Source organism: Equus caballus, chromosome 6, assembly GCF_041296265.1.
Source record: "Equus caballus isolate H_3958 breed thoroughbred chromosome 6, TB-T2T, whole genome shotgun sequence".
In the NCBI taxonomy this organism is placed as follows: Eukaryota; Metazoa; Chordata; class Mammalia; order Perissodactyla; family Equidae; genus Equus; species Equus caballus.
Window position 1 is genome coordinate 48186667 of NC_091689.1, and position 25269 is coordinate 48211935.

At 36.4% G+C, this 25269-nt stretch overlaps 1 protein-coding gene across 2 annotated transcripts in view; it reads right to left on the reverse strand.

Moving 5' to 3' along the window:
* Positions 1-2219: 2219 nt before the first annotated feature.
* LOC100060672 (C-type lectin domain family 4 member A) overlaps positions 2220-25269 on the reverse strand; it is a 56566-nt gene continuing 33516 nt past the window's right edge. For both annotated transcript variants that reach the window (XM_023644029.2, XM_070270967.1), the window contains exons 5-7: positions 7360-7529; positions 6118-6233; positions 2220-5097 (exon numbers count right to left, since the gene is read on the reverse strand). In XM_023644029.2, the coding sequence (XP_023499797.2) occupies positions 4956-5097; positions 6118-6233; positions 7360-7529 (428 nt within the window). In that variant the 3' untranslated portion in view covers positions 2220-4955. The remainder of the gene's footprint in view (positions 5098-6117; positions 6234-7359; positions 7530-25269) is intronic.

A 25269-nucleotide genomic window follows, 5' to 3' on the forward strand; every position in this document is an offset into this window, starting at 1 on the left:
AAGATATTCAATATCATTTGTCATTAGGGAATTGCAAATTAAAACAAGATACCACATTGCAGATTTATTAGAATGGCTAAATCCAAACACTGACAATATCAAAAGCTGATGAGGATATGGAGCAATGGGAAGACTCATTCATTGTTGGTGAGAATGCAGCATAATATAACCACTATGAAAAATAGCTTGGCAGTTTTTTACAAAGCTGAGCACAGTCTTACCATACAGTTCAGCAATCGTGCTCCTAGGTGTTTACCCAAATGAGCAGAAAACACAGCCATACAAAAACCTGCACTTGAATGTTTATAGCAGCTTTATTCATAATTGTCAAAAGTTGGAAACAATCCAGATGTTCTTCAACAGGTGAATAAATGAACTGTGGTACATCCATACAACGGAAATTTTCAGCAATAAAATGAAATGAGCTATCAAGCTGCAAAAAGACATGGAGGAACCTTAAATGCATATTGCTAAGTGAAATAAGCCGATCTGAAAAGGCTACTTACTACATTATTCCAACTATGTGACCATTTGGAAAAGGTAAAACTATAGAAAATGAAAAAAGATCAGTGGTTGCCAGGGGTAATGGGGGAGAAGGAAAGGAATGAATAGGTGAAACACTAGGGACTTTTAGGGCAGTGAAACTATTCTTTATGACACTGTAATGGTAGATACATTTCATTCCTAGATCTACGTCCAAGAGAAATAAAAACACATGGCCTCAAAAAGACATATAAAAGAAGGTTTATAGCAGCTTTATGCATAATAGCTAAAACCTAGAAAGACCTCAAAGATTCAAACCAAAAAGAGAATGGGTTAACAAGTTAAGATATATTTGTAAATGGAATACAATTCAACAATAAAATTTAATGTATGGCAGAAAAAGTAAAAAAAAACTTGGATGAATGTCACAAACATATTGAGCAAAGGAAGGTAGGGAAAAAAGCATACTTTATTATTCCTTTCATATGAAATCTTAGAGCTGGAAAAACAAATGTTGATAGAAATCAGATCACTGCTTTCCTAAGGCGGGGGCACAAGGCAATGTTCTACAATGATGACAATGTTTGTTATGTTGATTGGCACTGTTGAGGAGGAAAAAGTTTTCCTCTACCCTTCTAGGTTCATTTGGCTGGTCTAAGAATTAAATTGACATGAGACCAATTAACAGGAAAAACTCAAATTGAATTTCATACATACGAGGGCTCCATAAGAATATGAAGCCCAAAGAAGTGACCAAAGCAGGCAGCCTCTGTATCTTTTAGAAACAATAAATTTGTGAAGAGTTGACAAGAGAGAGAAGTTTGGGCTTAGAGGAGTAAATTAGGAAAGAAGTAATAAGATTTGCTTATACAGCCTTCTCAGTCCCACATTCCCCATCTCTGGTGATAACGATGTGGCTCTTGCTCCTGGTACAGGGAGGATACCTTTTACAGGGGAGATTTATTTCCTGCTTTCGGGAGGACAAAAAAGGGTCAGAGTGACCTTTTGCATTGGCTGTTTCCTACATAGCTTTAATTCAAAATAATCAATATGCCAACATATTTTGGGGCAGCCTGCCTGAAGCCCCATCAGCATGGTGGTTACAGATTTGCATACATTTGTCAAAATCCCTCAACTCTACTCTGAATATGTTAGCTGAACATGTTAGTTTAGAACTGTACATAAATTAAACTTCAATAAAGTTTGTTCACTACAAATAATATGCTTTCTAATATCAGTCAAAATTTAATTGGACTTAATCAGGAAATTTTTAGCTGTTATTATTAGAAACTGGGAGTAGAATGTGCTTCAGGAATAGTTGACTCAGTGGTTCAACCATAGACTTAAGAAAAGAGGGTATTTCCATTGCTCTACTCTGCTATCCACACAGTTCCTGTCATCTGAAGGCTAGCTCCCCTCATCGTCACAGAATGACTATCAGTAGCAAGCAGGACTATACATTTCTCTGTTCATATTCCTTGAGAGAGGAAGATTAGCTCCTTGATTCCTCTGAAAACGAGGAGGGGCAATTCATGACTTGCAGTTTGTGCCTACTGCTAAGCAAACCTGCAGGGTGATTGTTTTGATTGCCTTGGATTATTCAGTACCAACCCACAGGGCTGAATGTGAGGTCAGCATCCCAAGGCACCTTGGCTGCACGAAGGAAAGTGACTCTCTAAACAAGACTGAAGTTTCGTTTGTAAGGAAGAAGGGATGAATAGACCAACAACATGCGCCACAGTCCTCAATACTGGTTCTTTATTGTAAAATCCCATTTGCAACAATTTTAACTGCTACAGAACATTTCATTCTGTGAACAGAATATGATTAATTTAATCAAATGTTTATACTGAACATTTGGCTTAATACAGGTGAATTGTCACATTATTTTTCCTATCCTTGAGTCATCGAATTCATCTTTGACAAAGTGTGCACCATTGATGATTTCCATATTGGCAAAGACAGAACTATTAATCCATATTTCAGTATTAAGATCATCTAAGCAAAATTAACATAAACAGACCCTGAAGAGTTGTCAGCTGTCAGGAGATTCTCGCCTTCAGAGAAATCATCCAGGTTGATCATTTTAATTCCAGAGGGCAGGGGCTGGCCCCATGCCCAAGTGGTTAAGTTCGTGTGCTCTGCCTCGGTGGCCCAGGGTTTTGCAGGTTCGAATCCCGAGTGCAGACCTAGTACTGTTCATCCAGCCATGCTGAGGTAGCATCCCACATGCCACAACCAGAAGGGCCCACAACTAAAATATACAATTATGTACTGGGGGGCCTCTGGGGAGAAGAAGGAAAAAATTTAAAAAATAAAAAAATTTAATTCCCACGGGCAGAAGTACTTTCCCCAGTACCGGACATCCCACAGAGTTCCTGCCTTCTCTTCCATTTACTAAGTGGGAGGTGGACCAAAAGAGCTTGAAGCATTGGTAGATTTACTTGTTTACATGTTTATTTGTTTTCAATAGTAACTATAAAGATGAATATAGACGCTAAAATTCTGACATATTTCATTTGTAGACTTAACTATATCTGCCAAATAAACCAACACACAAACATACTTTCTTCAAATATTTCTGTATGTAGCCTGTCTTTTTCTTTTAACTTAAATAGAACATTTACCTAAACTTTCACCAAGCATTTTAAGACCCATCTTCTAGAATAGTGATCTCAAAACAATTTTTGATTACATATCCTTAATAGTAGGAAAAAAATTTAGTATACACATACTTAATTTTGAACACTTATTTATTTAAAAACCACATACCTATGATGTAATATAATATACCCACTATATAAGAATAGGAATTAAATGATATAAAAAATGAACACTTTAATTCTGCATTTTACTCACTGATGGTAAAATTAACATACTCTCATTTTAAAATTATTACTAATCTTTTTAGAGACAGCAATGTGATTGAGCATCTTTCATTATTTTGTAGAATCTTGGTTCAAAACTGTAATGTAATTCAAAAGTGTTCCAGTTATACATTGCTGAATAATAAGCCACCTCAAAACTTAATGACTTGAAACAATTTTATTATTTTTCACAATTCTTTTTATAAATTGGAGTTAGTTGGATACTTCGTCATTTTATTTTACTCTTTAAACAAAAAATACATAAAATCTGTTTCACACAATCTTGATTTAATGGTGCTCTGGGGAAACTTAAAGAAAATAAGTTCCGAATCATATTCATAAAATGTAAGGGAAGAGAAAAGTTCCAGTACTGACTAATATCACCATTCTCCATTTCGCTGCAGTTCAAGCACACCGTCTATTCTGAAAATCAAAGGCATGTAGTGAAGTGGCTTTTTCTGCCCTTCCTTCATTCCATCCCCATATTGTTGAAATAATAGTGGGAAAAGTTCATTCTAAATAAAGTTCCCCCAGAATTCTCCCAGATTTATTACGTAAGTTGTTCTCTGGGAAGTAAACTGATAAATATCTACATGTAGATAAGATCAGATCTGTATAAAAATAATTCGGCTTTAGATATAGTCAGGAAACAAGTGAAAAATGCAATTACTCAGTTACATCAAGATAATCAGGGCCCAATCCCAGGTCTCAATAGATAGCCATGGTGAGAATCAGCTTTATCATAATCAATTATAATTATCACACTAAGGCAATGAATTACAGACTTTATTGTAAATATGGCATATTTTATATTGTAGTAGAAAGAAAATGATCTGTAAGAACTTTAGTAAAAATGGAAATGCAAATAAATCAAGGGCCATTTGAGTGGCAACCCACACATAGAAACTATAAACTGAATGAAGCAAAGGAAAAATTACCAGAATACCTGATGAACATAAAGCTATGTCAACTGACTAGAAATAATTTCTAATTCTAATTCTCTAATTCTAAATCTCTAATGCTCAATTTCTGATTTCCCTTTGCCTACCCTGATGTTAAACGACAGGCCAAGACTGAACAGAGAATGCTGAGAAGCCCAAAGAATCCACTGGGCCAAAGCTAGAACTTGTCTTCCATGGATGTGTATTATATTCCAACTGCTACATTATATGCTTTCAGTTAAAGGTAATTAATCTGTCTGAGAGAAATGTAAAGTAACGGTTGGGATTATTTTGCTTTTGACTAACCCATAAAGAGAAAAATTCAGACAGATGGAGGAATCACATCATATAATTATATCAGTATCTAAGCCTTTAGCAATCAGACAAAATTAGGAAAGGAGGCTCACACTCCCTTCATTTGTCTGCAACGGGGCTTTCCAGTATAGTCTCTACACATGGAAAATGTTCAATGTATGTTCATTTCATGAAAGATTAAATGATTGAATCTGTGCACTGATTCTATAAGTAGAATAGATGACAGGCTACTGAAAAATTGAAAAGGAGATCTCTTTTACAAGACTCACACATGAATAAAAAGAACAAATTAGCTATCTCTATAATAGTGGACACCAACAGAACCACTTGCTCATGAAGAATGTTCCTTTCATATGTAGATCTTCGTCATCTTGCAAACTGAAGTCTGAGCTCCATGACAATAGACATCGTTCCAGCCCCATTGTTTTGATGCATAATTTAGGATAACACAACGCTCACTAGGATTACTGGGTTCACCTGGGTGCCAGAATCTGAAAGGGAGAAATGATGAGGATGTTTGTCAAAACAGTGCTTTGAAAAGGGTTAGAGACAGCAAGGGAGGGGGCTGGGGTTGAACTGTATGGAAGTCAAAGTCAGGTATGCCCAAATCATTCTTTCTCCACTTTTCCTGAAGTTTTTCCTCCATCTGTATCTCTGCCATCTCCCTTGAAAATTGTGCTTATGTCACACAGTATTGTGACATTTTATTGCATTAAACATTTTCCCAGCAGATCCCAGAGGCTCTCTTCTATTTGTGCATATTTATGTCCTGTTTCCAGAACACTGTCAGTCCATATGCTCCCTTAAAATGATGTAAAGATTTCATCCTGGTCTCAAGTACGAATGAATTTTGTTTCTTTTTTTATGCACTGCTTTTGGAGTCTGAAGAACTAGTTAAAATCTCTGAATCTGCTACTATCATTGTTATCTTGGGAAAGTAATTTAATTTCCCTAATTCTCACTTTTCATAACTAAAAAACAGAGACAGGAGTAATATCCCCATATATTTCACACAGTTGATATAAGGATCAAAGATGGTAATGTACTAACATGTACTAATGTACTTAAAAGTTTTTAAAGACCTACATAAATATGATGATATAAGTATCAGAATTTAGCTTATTTGCTTTATGAGATATTAATCTTAATAACTGGTTATCATCTTAACTCACATGAATTTTCCTTATATTTAGAGATAGAAAGGCAGTGGTTAATAGCACAGACTTTGGTGTCAAATAGACCTGCATCTGAGGACCATTGTTGCCACTGGATAAACTTCGCTGAGTTATCAAACTCTAAATTGAGTTTCATCTCTACAGTAGAAAAAATAATACTATGTGCCTCAGAGTTCTTGTGATGATTAAACGAGATAATAAGTGCAATTATTTAACCTAGTACCCAAGAGTTAAAAGAAGAGTGAGCTATTTTATTTCAATAGCTCCTAGTTGGAGCACCCTAAAATCCCAGCATGAGCCAGGACTGAGGTTTCCTTTATCTAACTCTATACTCACGTTATACTCTTGTTGTATGGTGCCTGATCAACCCATTGCCATTGTCTTTTCCCCTTTGGGTCTGACAGCCCTATATAATAAACATTTTTCACAGGTAGTTTCTGGGTGATAAAATCCTGTGGGAAGAAAAGAAAAGAGTTATAGCCTTTAGAGTATTCAGGTAGAATTGAGTTCTTCATGTTCTTAGGGAGAAGAAAAGGAGAGGATCGAAGAAGAGCTACATGGGAGCCATGCCCAGGAACCTAGGTCTTCTCTGGCTGAGCAGCACAGGATAAAAGACATCACCTGTGAGCATGATGTTTGTCTTAGTCTGTTAGTTTGCTATAACAAAATGCCACAGACTTGGTAGCTTATAAACAACAGAAATCTATTTCTCCCAGTTCTTGAGGATGTAAATCCCAGATCAGGGTACTAGCATGTTCGGGTGAAGGTTCTCCTCTTGGTTCACAGATAGTGCATTCTCCCTGTGTCCTCACATGGTAGAAGGCGCAAGGTAGCTGTATGGGGTCTCTTTTATAAGAACACTAATCCCATTCATGAGGGTTCCCCCCTCATGACCTAAGCACTTCCCAAAGGCCCTACTTCCTAATACTATCACCTTTGGGGGTTAGGATTTCAACATATGAATTTGGAGGGGATACAGACATTCAGAATATAGCAAGATCAATACATATGGGAGTCATTTCTCTCCATATTCATAATGAATTGTCATCTCAGACTCACTTCCTCTCTTATCTTCACTAAGAGATGGCATTCTTCAAAGTTACACATAAGAAAATTTTTGCAGATTAAATCATTTTCCTTTCATAACTTTGGAGATTCTTTAACTGTATTTCTGGTTGTTGATTGTGACTCTTCATGATTGAACTTTATGTCCCTATTTGATGTAATACCCCTTCTCTTGTAAATACTTAATAATTTATAACACATTCACATTTTAAAATAATTTATAACAATTTGAAAAATAGTAAACTGATATTTCAGATGGAAATATTTTCACCCTTCCACTCAAACCTCATGTAATATATTTTAAATGCCCCAATTATTTGGCGGGAGGTTATTTTTATGGAAGCAGGAAGAAGCTGTGGAAGGTATAGACTTAGGTAGCCTTTCCTCTCTATTTTATTGAAAGCCTTCTGCAACAGCACCAATACCCTAAAACCATGAAAACTTCCTCCTGAGACAAGAGAGGTGTACGAAACCCAGACAGGACTCCCGACTCCATTATCGATTCGAAAGTACCTCCTCTTCCTTGGTGGTGATCACCAGCAGGTGCGCATTCATTTCTGAGCAGCGCTTCTCACTCTCACTCCAGTTTCTGTTGTTAGCAGAAACAAAGTAGCAGTGGGATCTAAATGAAATCCAGCTCTTTGGGCAGCAGCTCCAGACTTGCTCCGTCTTGAAAGAAGGCCCTATAGGTACAATATAAGAAAAGTAATTTTTAAAGTGTGTGTATTATTAAAATTAAGTCCAAGGGAGATCACATGGAAACCAGAACTTCCATCTTCGCCCAGAGGTGACAAGGAGCCCCTGTCCACCAGCTGTCAAGGAGGTAAAGTCTACCTATATCAGGCAGTAACAAGGCAGAGCCCCCTTTTTCTTGCCAGAATGGTGTTAGGAAAAGCCAACAAAAACAGAAGGTTTATATAAGATCCAGATCTTACAATAAAATATGAAAATATTCAGCTTTCAACAGAAAATCACTCATCATACCAAGAAAAAGTTCTCATAATTAATTAAAAAACAATAAATACATGCCAACACTAATATAAAAGAAATATTAGAATTATCTGACAAAGATTTTTTCAAAACCATAACAAAGATGCTTCAACAAGAAAGTACAAACGTGTTTGAACCAAACAAAAAAATAGAAAGCCTCAACAAGGAAACAGAAATTCTTAGCAAACAAAATAAGATACAATAAAGACCCAAATGGGGGCCAGCCCTGTGGTGTAGCGGTTAAATTCATGAGCTCTGCTTCAGCAGCCTGGGGTTCACCACTTTGGATCCTGGGTGTGGATCTACACATTGCTTATCAAGCCATGCTGTGACAGGTGTCCCACATATAAAACAGAGGAAGATGGGCACAGATGTTAGCTCAAGGATAATATTCCTCAAAAAAAAAATGAACCAAATGGAATTTTATAATTGAAATACATAAAAACCAAAATAAAAAGTTTAGTGGATGGGCTCAACAGCAGAACTGAGAAGACACAGAAACCAGTGTTTTAAATACCAGAAACTTACTTTGTGAATATCTGCAAACTGAGTCTAAAGTTTATACAGTGGAGCAAAATATCCAGAATAGCCAAAACAATATTGAAGGAGAACAAAGTGGGAGGGCTGAGACTACTCAACTTTAAGACTTACTATAAATCTACAATAATCAAGAGAGTATGGTATTGACAAAAGAACAGAAAAATAGATCAAAGGAATAAAATAGAGATCCCAGAGATAGAATGACATAAATATGGCCAACTGACCTTTGATAAAGGTACAAAGACAATATAATAGAAAACAGTCTTTCAACAAACAGTGCTGGAACAACTGGACATACACTTACAAAAAAAAAAAAAAAAAGAATCTAGACACAAATCATACACCCTTCAAAAAAACTAACTCAAAGTGGATCATGGACCTAAATTTAAAATGCAAAACTATAAAACCCCTAGAAGATGACACAGCAGAAAATCTAGTTGACCTTGGGTTTGGTAATGGCTTTATAGATATAACACCAAAGGCATAATCTATGAAAGGAAGAACTGATAATATGGACTTCATTAAAATTAAAAAGTTTTGCTTTGTGAGAGACACTGTCAAGACAATGAAATGACAAGCCACAGGCTAGAAAAAAATATTTGCAAAAGACACATCTGCACAAGGACTGTTATTCAAAACATACAAAATATTCTTAAAACAACAATAAGAAAACCAACAACCTGATTAAAAGTGAGCCAAAGATCTTAACAGATACTTCACCAAAGAAGACATACAGATAGCAAACAAGCATATGAATATGCTCCACATCTCATGTCATCAGGGAAATGTAAATTAAAACAACAATGAAATACCGCTGCATGCCTATTAGAATGAACAAAAGTCTGGAACACTGACACCAAATGCTGGTGAGGATGTGGAGCAATGAGAACTCTCACTCATTGCTGGTGGGAATGCAAAATAGTAAGGCACTTTGGAAGACAGTTTGGCGGTTTCTTACAAGACTAAAATACTTTTACCATATAACCCAATATTTACACTTCTGGGTATTTACCCAAAGGAGTTGAAAACTTATGTCCACACAAAAACCTGAACAGGGATGTTTACAGCAGCTTTATTCATAATTGTCAAAACTTGGAAGCAGCCAAGATGTCCTTCAGTACGTGAACAGATAAAGTGTGGTATATACAGACAATGGAATATTATTCAGCACTAAGAAGAAATGAGCTATCAAGCCACCAAAAGGCATGGAGGAAACTTAAATCTATATTGCTGAATGAAAGAAGCCAAATTGAAAAGCCTACATACAGTATGATTCCAACTAAACGACGTTCTGGAAAAGGCAAAACTATAGAGACAATAAAAAGATCAGTGGTTTCCAGAGCTTAGTGGGGAGGAAGGAATGACTCAGTGAAGCACAGAGCATTTTTAGGGCAGCAAAACTCCTCTATACGATGCTATAATGGTGGACACATGTCATTACACAATTGTCCAAACCCATATAACGTATAATACCAAGAGTGAGCCCTAATGTAAACTATGGACTTTGGGTGATAATGATGTGTCAATATAGGTTAATTGGGTTTTTAACAAATGTACCACTCTGATGGGGATGTTGATAATGGGAGAGGCTATGCATGTGTAGGGGCAGGCATTATATGGGAATCTCTCTAACTGCTGCTTAATTTTGCTGTGCACCTAAAACTTCTCTGAAAAATAAAGTCCTTTGAAATAATAAAAATTTATAAGTAAATAGAGCCTCACATAGTACAGATGTACCCCAATTCACTATGGTTTGATGTATAATTTTTCAACTTTATGATGGTGTGAAAATGATATGCATTTGGTAGGAATTATGCTTCAAATTTTGAATTTTGGTCTTTTCCCCAGCTGGTGACATGTGATACAATACTCTGTTCTGATGCTGGGCAGTGGCAGCTAGCTGCAGCTCCCACTCAGCCGCGTGATCATGAGGGTAAACACCCAACAAACTTATGACCATTTTGTACCCATACAACCATTCTGTTTCTCACTTTCAGTACAGTAGTCAATAAATCACATGAGATAGCCAACACTTTATTATAAAATAGTCTTTGTGTTAGATAATTTTTGCCCAACTGTAGGCTAATGTAAGTGTTCTGAACATATTTAAGGTAGGCTAGGCTAAGCTATGTGTTTGGTAGGTTAGATGTATTAAATGCATTTTTGACTTATGATAATTTCAACTTAACAATAGGTTTATTGGAACATAACCCCATTATAAGTTAAGGAAGATCTGTAATCCTAAATGAGTATACACAAATCTCAAATTTGCAAAATATGTGAAGCAAAAATTGATATAACTGGAAGGAGAAATAGACAAATCCACAATTACAGATGGAGTCATCAACACCCCTCTCTAACAGATGATGGAACAATTAGAAAATTAGCAACAACATAGAAAAACTCAACAACATCATCATACAACAATATCTAATCCACATTTATAGAACACTCCTTCCAACAACAACAGAATACCCATTCTTTTCAAGTGTCCATGGCACACATACCAAGATAGATCATATCCTGGGCCATAAAGCAAACTCCAACAAATTTAAAACAATTTAAATCATACAAAGAGTGTTCTCTGACCGCAATTGAATCAAACTAAAAATCAGTAAAAGAAAGAAAGAGAAAAATCTCCTAAAACATGGAAATTAAGCTACACACTTCTAAATAATCCACCGATCAAAGAAGTCTCAAGAGAAATTTAAAAATACAATGAACTGAAAGAAAATGAAAATACAGCATATGAAAATTTGTAGGACACAGTCAATGCAATGTTAACACAGCAATTTATAGCACTAAATGCATACATTAGAAAAAAGGAGAAAGTCCCAAGTCAATAATGTCATCTCCCACTTTAAGAACCTAGAAAAATAAGAACAAAATAAACCTAAAGCAAGCAGAAAGAAAGAGATAAATATAAGTGCAGAAATCAAGAACTTGAAAACAGAAAAACAATAGAGTAAATCAATGAAACAAAGAACTGGTTCTTTGAAAAGATCAATAAAATTGACAAATCTCTCATAAAACTGACAAAAAAACAAAAAGATGACACAAATTACTAGTGTGAGGAATTAGAGAGCATCACTACAGACCCTACAGATGTCAAAAGGATAATCAGGAATACTAAAAACAGCTGTACACACAAATTTGACAACTTAGACAAAATGAACTACGTCCTCAAAAAGACACAAAGTATCACAGTTCACCCGATATGAAATACACAATTTGAATATCCCTATAACTATTAAGGAACACAATTTATAATTTTAAAACTCCAAAAAAAAAAGGAATCTCCAAGCTCAGGGCATTCTACCAAGAGATTATTTGAAGTAACACCAATTTTGCACAATCTCTTTTAGAAAATAGAAGAGAAACACTTTTCAATTCATTTTATGAAGCTAGTATTACCTGAGATCAAAACTGGGGGGAAAAAGTATCAAAAAAAGAGGAAAAAACAGACCAATAGGCCTAATTAAAATAGATTTAAAAATCCTTGGGGCTAGCCCCCTGGCATGGTCATTAAGTTTGGTGCATTCTGATTCAGCAGCCCGGGATTCACAGGTTTGGATCCCAGGTGTGGACCTATGCCACTGGTCAGCCACAGTGTGGCAGTGACCCACATATAAAGTAGAGGAAGATTGGCACAGATTTTAGGTCAGCACTAATCTTCCTCAAGCAAAAATAAAAGGAGGAAGTTTGGCAACAGATGTTAGCTCAGGGCTAATCTTCCTCAGCAAAACAAAACAAACCTTACAATTAGCAAATACAATTCAGTAATATATACAAAGAATTATATACCATGACCAAGTGGTATTTATTCCAGGGAAGCAAGCCTGTTTCCATATTCAAAAATCAATCAATGTAATTAACAAAATGAACAAACTAAAGAAGAAAATTCACATGACCATAGTAATTAATGCAAAAAAAATTAACAAAATTCAACACCCATTCATGATAAAAACTCAGAAAAATAGGAATAGTAGACCCTTCCTTCTCTTCTTTCCCCTGGCTCGGCACAGAACAAGCAAGGCAATAAAGCCCAGCTCCCAGTTTCTCCCTGGTAGGGATGCGATTACACATCTAATTTCCTGACTTTTCCAGCTGCTAGCCCTAGTGGCTGGCTTTTAACTATCCTACACTTGAGAGCTGAAAGGGCAGGCAATTTCTAGTCCCCTGGAAGCTTGAATGGGCCATTGGACATTTCCCATGGCTCCTCCTCCTGGCTTGCTCCAGTGAAAATAACCAAGATTCCAGCTTTACCCTGGAAGGAGTTGGACTACACATCCAGCACTCTGATTTTTCTAGCTGCTGCTTGAGGGTCTGGCTTTTAATTTACCTATCTCTGAAAGCTGGTGCCCACACTCGCCTCCACTGGAATTCGCAAAGAAGTTCAGCACCATTAGCAATTAGGGACAAGCAAATTAAAACCACAGTGAGATATCACTACACATCTATTAGATGGCTAAAATAAAAAATAATAACAACAGCAAATACTGGTAAGGATGTAGAGCAAACGAATCACCCAAACATTACTGAAAAACAATACAGCCATTCTGGAAGGGTCAAGAGGGAAGTAGGTGTGGCTAAAAAAGGCAACATGCAGGTAACATCAGTAGACAGCAGAATAGGAAGTCCCAGCCCTCTCCTTCCTCACAGAAACAACAATTTGGCAGTCATCCATGGACAAAAACACCTTTGTGGGTGTCTTGGGATCTAGATAGGAGGTTGTTAACTGCCAGTGGAGCTCAAGACCAAGGAGGCCTGCTTTGAGAGTGGGGCTGTACCTTAGTGGCAGACATGCCAATCATGGTCTGGGCTGCAGACCCAGAAGCAGCCCTGTAACTCTGTGGAGTTGGCTCCAGTCTCATTTGTCTGTGGTCCTGCCACCATTCATCCTCCAAGGGACCTGGGAGATGCCATGCCCTACTGTACCCCCTAATAACAAGCCTGCTGACCATGGACCTGGCTGCTGATCCAGGAGCAGCCCTGTAACCCATCTCCAGAGCCACTCTACAGCGGTCCAAGAGGCAGTCCTGCCTCCCCAGGGTCTCAGCAGGAGCTATACTCATCCATGCCCCTGGTAGTAGGCCCAACAACAATGTACCTGACTGTGGACAATGAAACAAACCTATGTCCTGGCTCCTGCCCTGCTCTACCACAGTCCCAGAGGCAGTCTTGCCCACTCAGGGAACTGCTCATGGACACAGTGGGAGCCCACCCAAAAGCCCAGTAGGAATCACACCCCTCCACACCACAGGCTCGCTGTATGCACACACAAATGCAGACCCATAAGCAGCCCCTTGACCTGGATCCAGACCCATGGAATTGTGATCCTGAGGCAGTCCTATCCACTTGGAGATCCAGCAGGAACTATGCCCGAATTTGCTTCCAGGAACAAGCATGCCAACCAGGGACTTAGCTGCAGACCCAGCAGTACCCATGTGATCCAGATCATCCTGCTTGACTACAATACCAGAAGCAGCCCCAAGATCCAGGAAGCAGCAATAGAAAGTATTTCCCTGACAAAAACAGTCTATAAAGACTAGAAGAGGTATCTGCTTTATCAAATATATAGACACTGACACAAAGCTAGATGGATTAAGAAGAATCAAGCCTAGTAGAATTCAACCTAGTAGAAATAGATAAATTCCTAGAAACATACAACCTACCAAGACTGAATCATGAGTAAATAGAAAACCTGAACATAAAAATAACCAGTAAGAAGATTGAATCAGTAATCAAAAACCTTCCAACACAGAAAAGCCCAGTAGCAGATGGTTTCACTGGAGAATTCTACCAAATATTTAAAAAAGAATTAACACTATTCCTTCCCAAACTCATTTTACAAGGCCAGCATTACCTTGATACTAAAGACAGAAAATGGTGTTACAAGAAAAGAAAAAAACAGCCCAATATACCTGAAGAATATAGATGTAAAAATTCTCAACAAAATATTAGCAAACGGAATTAAATAGCTCATTAAATATTCATACATCATTATCAAGGTGTATTTATCCCTGAGATGCAAGGATGGTTCAACATATGCAAATCAATAAATGTGACACACCACATTAACAAAATGAAGGATAAAAATCTTATGATCATTCCAATACATGCAGAAAGAGCATTTTACAAAATACAACATCCTTTCACGATAAAAACCCTCAAAAGATTGATTATAGAAGGAACATACCTCAACATAACAAAGACCATATACAACAAACCCACAGCTAACATTATAAGCAATGAAAAAAATTGAAATCTTTTCCTCAAAGATCAGAAACAAGACAAGGGTGCCCACTCTCACCACTCTTATTCAACACAGTACTGGAAGTCCTAGCCAGAGCGATCAGTAAGATAAAGAAATAAAAGTCATCTAAATTGGAAAGGAAGAAGTAAAATTATTGCTATAGCAAATGATACGATCTCATATATTGAAAATCCCTAAGATTCAACTTAAAAACTGTTGGATCTAATCAATGAATTCAGTCAAGTTGCAGGATATAAAATCAATACACAGAAATCAGTTGCTTTTCTATACACCAACAAAGAAACACCTGAAAAAGAAATAAAGAATACTATCCCATTCACAATAGCATCAAAAACAATAAAATACCTAGGAACAAATTTAACCAAGGAAGTGAAAGATCTATTCAAAGAAAACTACAATACTTTGATAACAGAAATAGAAAAAGACACAAACACATGGCATGACATCAATGTTCATGGATTGGAAGAGTTAATATTGTTAAAAAGTCCATGCTACCAAAAACCATCTATAGATTCAATGCAATCACTATCAAATTCCAATAGCATTTTTCACAGAAATTGAAAAAAATCCTAAAATTTATGTGGAACCACAGAAGATCCTGAATAGCCAAAGCAATCATGAGAAAGAACAAAACTGGAGGCATGACACTTCCTGATTTAAAACTATACTACAAAGTTATAGTTATTAAAAAGTGTGATACTACCATAAAAATACACACATAGACTAATGGAACAGAATAGAGAAACTACAATCAACTAAAATTTGATAAGGGAGCTGGAAACATCCACTGAGGAAAAAATAGTCTCTTCAACAAATAATGTTGGGGAAACTGGATAACCACATGGAGAAAAATGAAATTGGACCACTATCTTATAGCACTCACAAAAATTAACTAGAAACGGATCAAAGACTTAAACATAAGACCATAAAATTCCTAGAACAAAACACAGGGAAGAAGCTCCTCGACATTGTTCTTGGCAATGATTTTTTTGGATATGACACCAAAACACAAACAACAAAAGAAAAAAATCAACAAGTGGGCCACATCAAACTTAAAAGCTTCTGCACAGCAAAAGAAACAATCAACAAAATGAAAAAGTAACCTACAGATTGGGAGACAATTTTTGCAAACCATGTATCAGATAAGGGGTTAATATCTAAAATTTATAAAGAACTCATATAACTCAATAGCAAACAAAAAATCTGATCTTAAAATGGGCAGAGGAACCAAATAGACTTTTTTCCAAAGAAAATGTCCGCATGGCCAACAAGTACATGAAAATGTGGTCAACGTTACTAATCATCAAGGAATTGCAAATCAAAACCACTGTGAGATATCACCTCACACTTTTAAGAAGAGCGATCATTAAGAAGACAAGAGATAACAAATGTTGGCGAGTATACGAAGAAAGGGAACCCTTGTGCATTGTTGGTGGGATTGTAAACAGGTTCAGCCCCTAGAAGAACAGTGCAGAAGTTCCTCAAAAAATTAAAAATAGAACTACCATACAATCCAGCAATCCCACTTCAGGGTATATCTGAAGGAAATGAAAACAGCATATTGAAAAGATATCTGCACTCCCTTGTTCACCGCAGTATTATTCACAATATCCAAGATAAGGAAACAACCTAAGTATCCATTAATGGATAAACAGATAAAGAAGATGTGGTATATTTCTGCAATGGAATATTATTCAGTCATGAGAACAAAAGGAAATTCCACCATTTGAAATGACATTCATGGACCTTGAGGACATTATGCTAAGTGAGATAAGTCAGATAGAGAAAGACAAATACTGTATGATATATCTCTTACTTGTAGAATCTTAAAAAAATGAAATCATAAAAGCAGAGGGTAAAATGGTGGTTACCAGGGGCCAGGGGGTGTGGCAATGAGAGAGATGTTTAAGGGGACATAGGTGCAATTAGTAAATAAATAAGTCCTGGAGATCTAATACACAGTACAGTGATTACAGACAACAAAACTGCACTGTAAACAGTAAACTGCAAAGAGACCAGATTTGAAGTGTTTCCGACACTAGAAGAAATGATAATTATGTGATACAATAGAGGTATTAGCGAATGCTACTATGACAACCATATTGCAATGTAAATGTATAAAATCAATACGTTGTGCACCTTGAACTTACACAATGTTGTATGACAAATATAACGCAATAAAAAATAACTACATAAATAAATAACTGATTTTTTTCTGAGTTACTAGTCAGTTGAGATAAAAATAATTACCAAAAAGTGCTATTCTAAAACAAGTTAGTAATTAGTGCAATTCTCATACAACCTTACCAGTTAAACATTTGTACTGTATGTGTGATATATGGAGGTAGAATCCAGGTAATAAGACCAGAATGCTGTAACAGTACAGGCCGTCATATAAGAAAATCCACTTAGTGTGTAAACTTGGCAATTCAAGTACTTTAAATCTGCTCATTTCTAAACCAACATCCCACCCTGCCCTCAGAAGCCCACAGTCTGTTATCAGCAATCTTCGTCTCTTTGCTCTAACTGAAAGTAGTTTTCTCACCCTCTTCGGTTATTTTCTTTCCACCATCTATTAAGCCCTCTCTAGTCAGGCTTTCAAACCCTTAACTCCACCAAAATGGCTCTACCCAAAGTCACTGAAGATGTCCTAATTGCCAAATCCTTTTTTCAATTCTCTTCCACATGCAACTTGAGCTCGTTATTGAGATAAATTGACGCAGATGACTCAATTCTTCTTGAGACATTTTCTTCCCTTGGCCTTCAGTATGTCATTCTCTTTTACTTCAAGTTCTATTTGTGTGGCTCTTACCCCTTAATATTCTTTATAAGTTGCTCCTTATCTCCATGAACTCAAATAGTGGACTTTTCACTGTCTACTTTCACTGTCACTCTTCAAGTGATCTAATCTAGTCTTTAGCTTTGCATACTCTAATCTACAGATTCTTATGCCCAACAACTTCCTAACATTCCCCCTTAAACGTAGTAAGCAGCTCTGATTTTATATTTTCCAAAGAGAACATTTGATGTCTCACAAATTAAAAAACTTATGCCCTTTCCTTTGTCTTCCTTTTCTTCACAATTGGCAATACATTTTTCCAGTTTCTCAGGCCAAGGGATCTTTCTTGCACACTTCATATCCAATCTACCAACAACTTTCTTATTGGCTATACCTACAAATTATATACAGAATCCCACCATATCATCCACCATTGTCCAGTTTCTAGCCATCATTATTTCTCACTATATTATTGCAATAGATTTCTTATTTGTCTCCAAGTTTCTACCTTTTCTCTGCTAAAATCTATTCTTCATTCATCAGTAAGAATGGTCCTTCAAAAATGAAAATGAAATTATGCCACTCACACGTTCAAATGCACTCAATGTAAGCCAAAGTCTACCACAGCACATGTGATCTCTGCTAACTTTCTGACTTCACCCCCTCTTATTCACACTGTTCCTGGCTGACTGGCCAACCTGTTTCATACGCATTCTAAGAATGTTTCTGTCAAGAAGACCTTTACACTATCTCCTTCCCTTGCTTGAGAGGTTCATTTCCTAAGATATTCATGACTTGCTTCTTCACTTCCTTCAGATCTCTGCTCAGTGTCTCCTTTTCTTAGAATCATCCCTAATCGTTCTATATTGAATAGCATAACCAAGCATTTGCTGTCCCCTTTTAATAGTTAACTTTTAACACAGCACTTATTACCACATAAAATATATTTACTTTCTTCCCCCTCTTTAAGAAAAGTTCTGTAAGGGAAAGAACCTTTCTGTTTTGTTCAATGTCCCATTGCCGGCTCATCATCAGCATCTGTAAATATGTACAGAATGAATAAATGAAAGGATAAATGTAGAACTTTACAAAATTGTTAACATGCTAAGGCACACTGGATATCCCAGTGATAAAAGGTTATATTATTTTTCAAACAAACTATATATATTTTCCCACCTAAATTATTGGACTATAGTTTCCAAGGAGACTCTTTGGGAAAACCTGATAGCTGTCAGATGAATCTGCAGTCATAATTCTTGTCTCTAGGGAAGTACAACTGGTAAGCAACATTCTTGGTGTATTAATTTATTGATTTTATTGTGGCAAGAACAGTTGACATGAGATTTATCCCTATTAATTTATTGATTTTATTGTGGCAAGGACAGTTAACATGAGATTTATCCCCTTAACAAATTTTAAGTGTATGTTACATTATTGTTGACTATAGCTAAAATGCTGTACAGCAAATCTCTAGAGCTTACCCATCTTACTTAACTGAAACTTTATGCCTGTTGATTAATAACTCTTAATTTCCCCCTCCTGCCAGTCCCTGGTAACCACCATTCCAGTCTTTGATTTTATGAATTTGACTATTTTGGAAATGTCCATCAACAGGTGAATGGATAAAGAAAATGTGGTATATACTATTCAGCCTTAAAAGAAGAAGATGATAACCAACATTCTTAATAGGTTGCTTATTTGGTCATCTTTCTCTGCATATGGCACATATCACATCATCATCATCATGAGTTTTGGGGAATTTGGTGCAATGGATTAGTAAACACAAAAGTGAATACAGTTCTTGATGCAAATCACATAAACTGAGTGATGACATAAAAGTTGTTCTATTTTCATGAAAGCAAATACATTACATACCTACTTTAATATATTGTATTTGTACAGACCAACTAACTGTGAAATTCAGGATCAGAATTTATAAGATACATTTATCAAAGTTACTGTTGCATTTTATGTTGTCTTACTGCAAAATAAGCAATTTGAGAACTGCATTTCATTTCCTTTGAGTTATCATTATACAGTTACCCCCAGGATGACTCAACTCCATTACAGCAGGCTTCATATGACTAGAGCCTTCCATTAATATAACCTCATAAATTTATAAGAATTCAAAATGAGAGCTCTTATTTTTCCAGTAGTGTTTATCAGACAATGAGTTCTTATTGTCAGCTTTAAAAAGCTTACTTTAAAGTAACTGAAAGCAGTACTTATATCACCCAAGGGTAATTGCTTCTTATTTATCTATTGTTTTAAAATTTACCTTCATCAGCTCAGAATGGCATGGCCAACTGTAAAACAAGGATCAGGTTACTAGGATGTTATGACCATGTGAACTCAAATATTCAGTGGAGTGAAAATTTCAACAAACAGTACACCCATTTGAATGTTATACAAGCAAGTGATGCAGACCTCAAACAGGAAAGAAAATCACGCAACTGAATTTGATCAAATATATTTTCCAGTACTTTTAAGTGAAAAAACAAAACAAAACACTGAGACTGAAATTGATACACAGATACATGCACCATTTTATTTAGTAGCCAATCTGAGTCATTGAGATAGAGATGTTTCATTCGTCAAAGTAACTCATACTCTTTATACAGAGTCATCTGATATTTATCTGTATATCTCTCTGGAAAAAAACCTAATCAAACATACTCTATAAATGTGTGCCGGTACCTCTATCTGTATTGTCTCTTTGGAAATTAGTATCTTGATCTCAAATTTAAGCTCCTGCAATTGTTACATACTGATCCAACTTGAAGTTGAATAAATTCAAAGTCTCCTCAAAAAGAAAATTCTACTATATGAAAGATATTATTAAGAGAATGAAAAGACAAGCCACAGACTGGGAGAAAATATTTGCAAAACACATATCTGATAAAGTACTTGTATCTAAAATATACAGAGAACACTCAAAACTCAACAATAAGAAAAGAAACAAACCAATTAAAAATGGCCATAAGATGGGAATAGACAGCACACCAAAGAAGATGTGCAGATGGTAAACAAGCATATGGAAAGATGCTCAGCATCATATGTCATTGCAATTTATGAACTACAAATTAAAACAACAATGAGATACTTCTACACGTTTATTAGAATGGATAAAAAAATTAACAATAGGAAGTGCTAATGTTGAGCAACAGGAACTCTCATTCATTACTAGTGGGAATGCAAAATGATACAGCCACTTTGGAAAACAATTTGGTAGTTTCTTACAAAACTAAAAATAGTCTTCTCATATAATCTAATAATCATGCTTGTAGGTATTGACCCAATTGAGTTAAAAACACATCCCCACTAGACCCTGTATGCAAATGTTTATAGTAGCTTTATTTATTAGCCTCAAAAACTAGAAGCCATCAAGCTGTCCTTCAACAGATGGACAGACAAACAAACATCAGTATATCCATACAAGGAAATAGTATTCAGTGACTTTTAAATGAGCTATCAAGTCATGAACAGACACGGAGAAACTTTAAATGCAGATTGCTAAGTAAAATAAGGCAATGTAAAAAGGCTACTGACTGTATGATTACAATGATAAGATATTCTGGAAAAGGCAAAACTACAGGGACAATAAAAATTTCAGTGGTTACTAAGAGTTTGGAGAGGAGACTGGAGCACAGGAGATTTTTAGGGCAGTGAAACTATTCTGTATGATACTGCAACAATGGATACATGACATTACACATTCACCCTAGAACATAGAAAATCCATAGAATATTACATATCTATTGTATGCAAATGTTAAAAATTCATTTAGGAGGTCAGGGTATCCCATGAAAGAATGAAGACTGCGACAAGAGAATCTAACTGTATTACAAATGTAGGCAGCAACCACAATGAAGAGGGTGGGAGTAAAGTGATAACCTAAGTAACTTTGGAAATGGAGTCTAATAAGAGTACAAAATAAAATTACAAAAGTTATAAAAGAACTTATAAAAGAGGTTACAAAAGAAAGAAAGTTAAAAAGAAATTGCACATAAGCACTATATTCTAGTTGATAAAGTTGTTGCCCATGGTGGTAGGAGTTGACAATTCTGACATTGCTATATGTGTTCATTGGAATTGAATAATTAACTAAATGTACTGAGCAGATTGTGGGAACCAGATTCTCTCTGTTGGAGTGGTCATTTAATGATATCAAAAGAAGTATGCTAGAATGATGGATGTGCCAATGGATTACAGTTTGAAGACATCAGTAAAAACTGATGTTTTACTTATTGTAGTTACAGATGGTTACATGTAGAAATATTTATTAACATATGAACATTCACAGGTTAGTACTCACATATATTTCTTTGCTCTGTCAGCTGAGAGGGCCTAAAAGAAATTACACCCCAGTAGTAATAAGCATACCTAGTGTCCAGATCTTGGTTCCTAATACCATTCTTCAATAACATGAGCCAGAGCTCCACAGAGGAGTAGCTGATTCTAAGACTGGCACAGGAAATATACAATACAAGCCCAGAGCATATTGTACTCCCCGAAAATAGGGAAGTGCTCAAAGACAAAACAACACATTGATGAGGGTATGTCACAAAGACACAAGAGCCAACTGAAAGAGCTCCCAATGGTAATGGTAAAATAACTTGAGCAACAAAATAAATACAGTATTGGATTATAACTCAAAATATAAAATAAATATCTATGAGTACATACAAATATAAATAAATGATTGAATAAATCAATAAATAGGGTACAAGAGACAAATCTCACATGCACAAGAATTCCAAATAAATTATATAGATACTTGTTATGAACTGAATTGTGTTCTCCAAAAATTCATATATTGAAGCTATACCCTCAATGTGACTATATTTGGAGGTAGAGCCTTTAAGGAGGTAATTAAGGTTAAATGAGGTCATAAGGGTAGGGCCTTAATCCAATAGGATTTCTCCTTATAAGAAAAAGAAGGGATTCCAGAAATCTCTCTCTCTCCTCCCATGCACACAGAGAAGAAACTAAGTGAGGACACAGTAAGAAGGTAGCCGTCTATAAGCCAGGAAGAGAGGCCTCACTAGAAACCAACTCTTACGGTATGTTGGACTTCTAGCCTTCATAACTGTAAGAAAATAGATTTCTGTTGTTTATGCCACCCAGTCTGTGACATTTTATTATGGCAGCACAAGCAGACTAACACAGATTTTGGTACAAAGTAGGGCGCTACTGTAACAGATACCTAGAAATGTGAAAGCGGCTTTTGAACATGGGTGATGGGAAGGCTAGAAGAGTTTTGAGGTGCATGCTAGAAAAAGCCTAAATTGCCTGGAAAGGTGTGTTGGTAGAAATATGGATCTTAAATGTGATTCTGGTAAGAACTCAGAAAGAAAAGAGAGCTGTAGATAAAGGTTCTATCATCTTAGAGAATACATATATTGTAATGAATAGAATGATGGTGGAAATATGAACGTTAAAGATGCTTTAGGTCTCAGGTGGAAATGAGGAACATGCTATTGGAAATTGGAGGAAAGGCAATTCTTGTAATAAACTGGCAAAAAAATGCTGAATTATGTTTTCCTCTTGTTTTATGGAAGGCAGAACTTTAAGTGACAACCTTGGATATTTAGCAGAGGAGATTTCTAAGAAAAGTGTTAAAGTTGTGGCCTGATTTCTCCTTCCTGCTTATAGTAAAATGCAAGAGAAAAGAGATAAAATTGAAGGAAGTTTTCAGCAAAAAAGAACAAGAACTTGGAGATCTGGAAAATTCTCAACCTAGCCATATTGTAAAAAAATGAGAAAATATATTCTGGACAGAACACTAAGGATGTGGCTGGACAATCACTCCATAAAGAGATTACCATGGATTTAACCAGGAATTGAAATAGGATCATACCAGCAGAAATACTGTCAGCTGGGACTAAAGGAGATAGAAAATGGGACAGAACGAAGGAAAGTTATTGGACTTTCTACAGCATGGTATTGTTATTCTACAGCATGGGGCAATAGAGCTATAGGCTTCAAACATGTATTATCTTTTATGAAAAGGGAACAATGACTTGAAGGCAATTCAAGGATCATCAGGGCTGCCACTTTCACCACAGGTGAAGGGGGTAAGGCTGTTTCCTCCTTGGTTTCAGAGTGTGGGGCAACCTTCTCGGTTTCAGTGGGCCAGGAGGCCGCTGCCCAGTGTCTCAGGGGCAAGGCTATCCCACAGAGCCATGGGACAGAGCTCCCATGTAGAACCATGGGGGTGACACTGCCACTCTAGCGGGCCCAGAGGGCAGAACATCAAGCCAAAGAAGATTATTCTCAAACCTTAAAGTCTAATGAAATTTGCCTTGCTAGATTTGGACTTGTTTGGAACATATCATCCCTTTCCTCTTTCTGATTTCTCCCTTTGGGAATGGAAATGTCTATCCTATGTGTGTCCACCATTGAATTTTGGAAGCATATAACTTGTCTGGATTTATAGGTTCACAGATGGAAAGAAATTTTGCCTCAGGATGAATTATACTTTGTGTCATCCATACTTGATTTAGATGATAATCAGATGAGACTTTGATATTAGAATTGGAATTCCAATTGCAATTGGAATGGACATTGGAATGGGTTAAAAATTTAGGGGCTATTGGGACAGGGTGAATGTATTTTGCATGCAAGAAGAATATGAATTTGGGGGGTCAGAGGGTGGAATGTTATGGACTAAAATGTGTTCTCCCAAAATTGATATGTTGAAGCCCTAACCCCTAATGTATCTGTATTTGTAGATAGTGCCTTTTAGGAAGTAATTAAGATTAAATGAGGTCATAAGCACGGGGCGGTCATCCAATAGAACTGGTGTCCTTATAAGAAGAGACATCAGCTCCGTCTCTCTCTCTCTTTCTACCTCTCTGCGTGTGCACAGAAGAAAGGCCATATGAGGACACAGCAAGAGGGTGGCCATCTGTAAGCCAGAGAGAGAAGCCGAGATGCCTCAATAGAAACCAACCCTGCCGGCACCTTGATATTAAACTGCCAGCCTCCAGAACTGGGAGAAAATAATTGTCTGTTGTTTAAGCCACCCAGTTTGTGATATTTTGTTATGGCAGCCCAAGAAGACTAATACAATACTCTATCCTACAGGAAAGGGAGCTTAATTCTCCAAGCCCTAATTGTGGGCTGTGCAAAGCAACTTCCCTCTAAAGGTACAGTACGGAAAGGAGGAAAAAGGAATAACTTTACCGTGGAGAAACCTAACAAACTACCTCAGCCAGGTGATCGAAGTCAACATCAACAGTCAAAAATTATGTTGATATGATGTGATGAAAATGCTACTTTATGTCTATGATCTTCCTCTGAAAAGCCAGTAACCCCAGTCTAATCATTAGAAAAACATCAGACAAATTCCACCAGAGGGACATCCTACAATATGCCTGTCCTATAGCCCTCAAAACTGTCAAAGTCTTGAAAAACAAGGAACATCTGAGAAACTACCACAGCCAAGAGGAGCCTAAAGAGACATGAAAGCTAAATGTAATGCAGTATTCTGGATGGGATCCCAGAACACAAAAATAACACTAGGTAAAAACTAAGGAAACCTGAATAAACTGTGAACTAGTTAATGATAGTGTATCAATATTGGTTCATTAGTTGTAAGAAATGTACCATACTAATGTAAGATGTTAATAATTGGGGAAATTGTATGTACGGGGAGGGGAGTGACATGGAAACTCTATTATCTGCTCGATTTTGCTGCAAAAATAAAACTATTCTTTAAAAATAGTCTATTTTTTAATTTAAACAATTCACCTCTATATTAAAATCATCATCTTCATATCATCATCATCTTCTTCATCAAACAAAACTAAAACTTTCGCTCTCTTCCGACGTC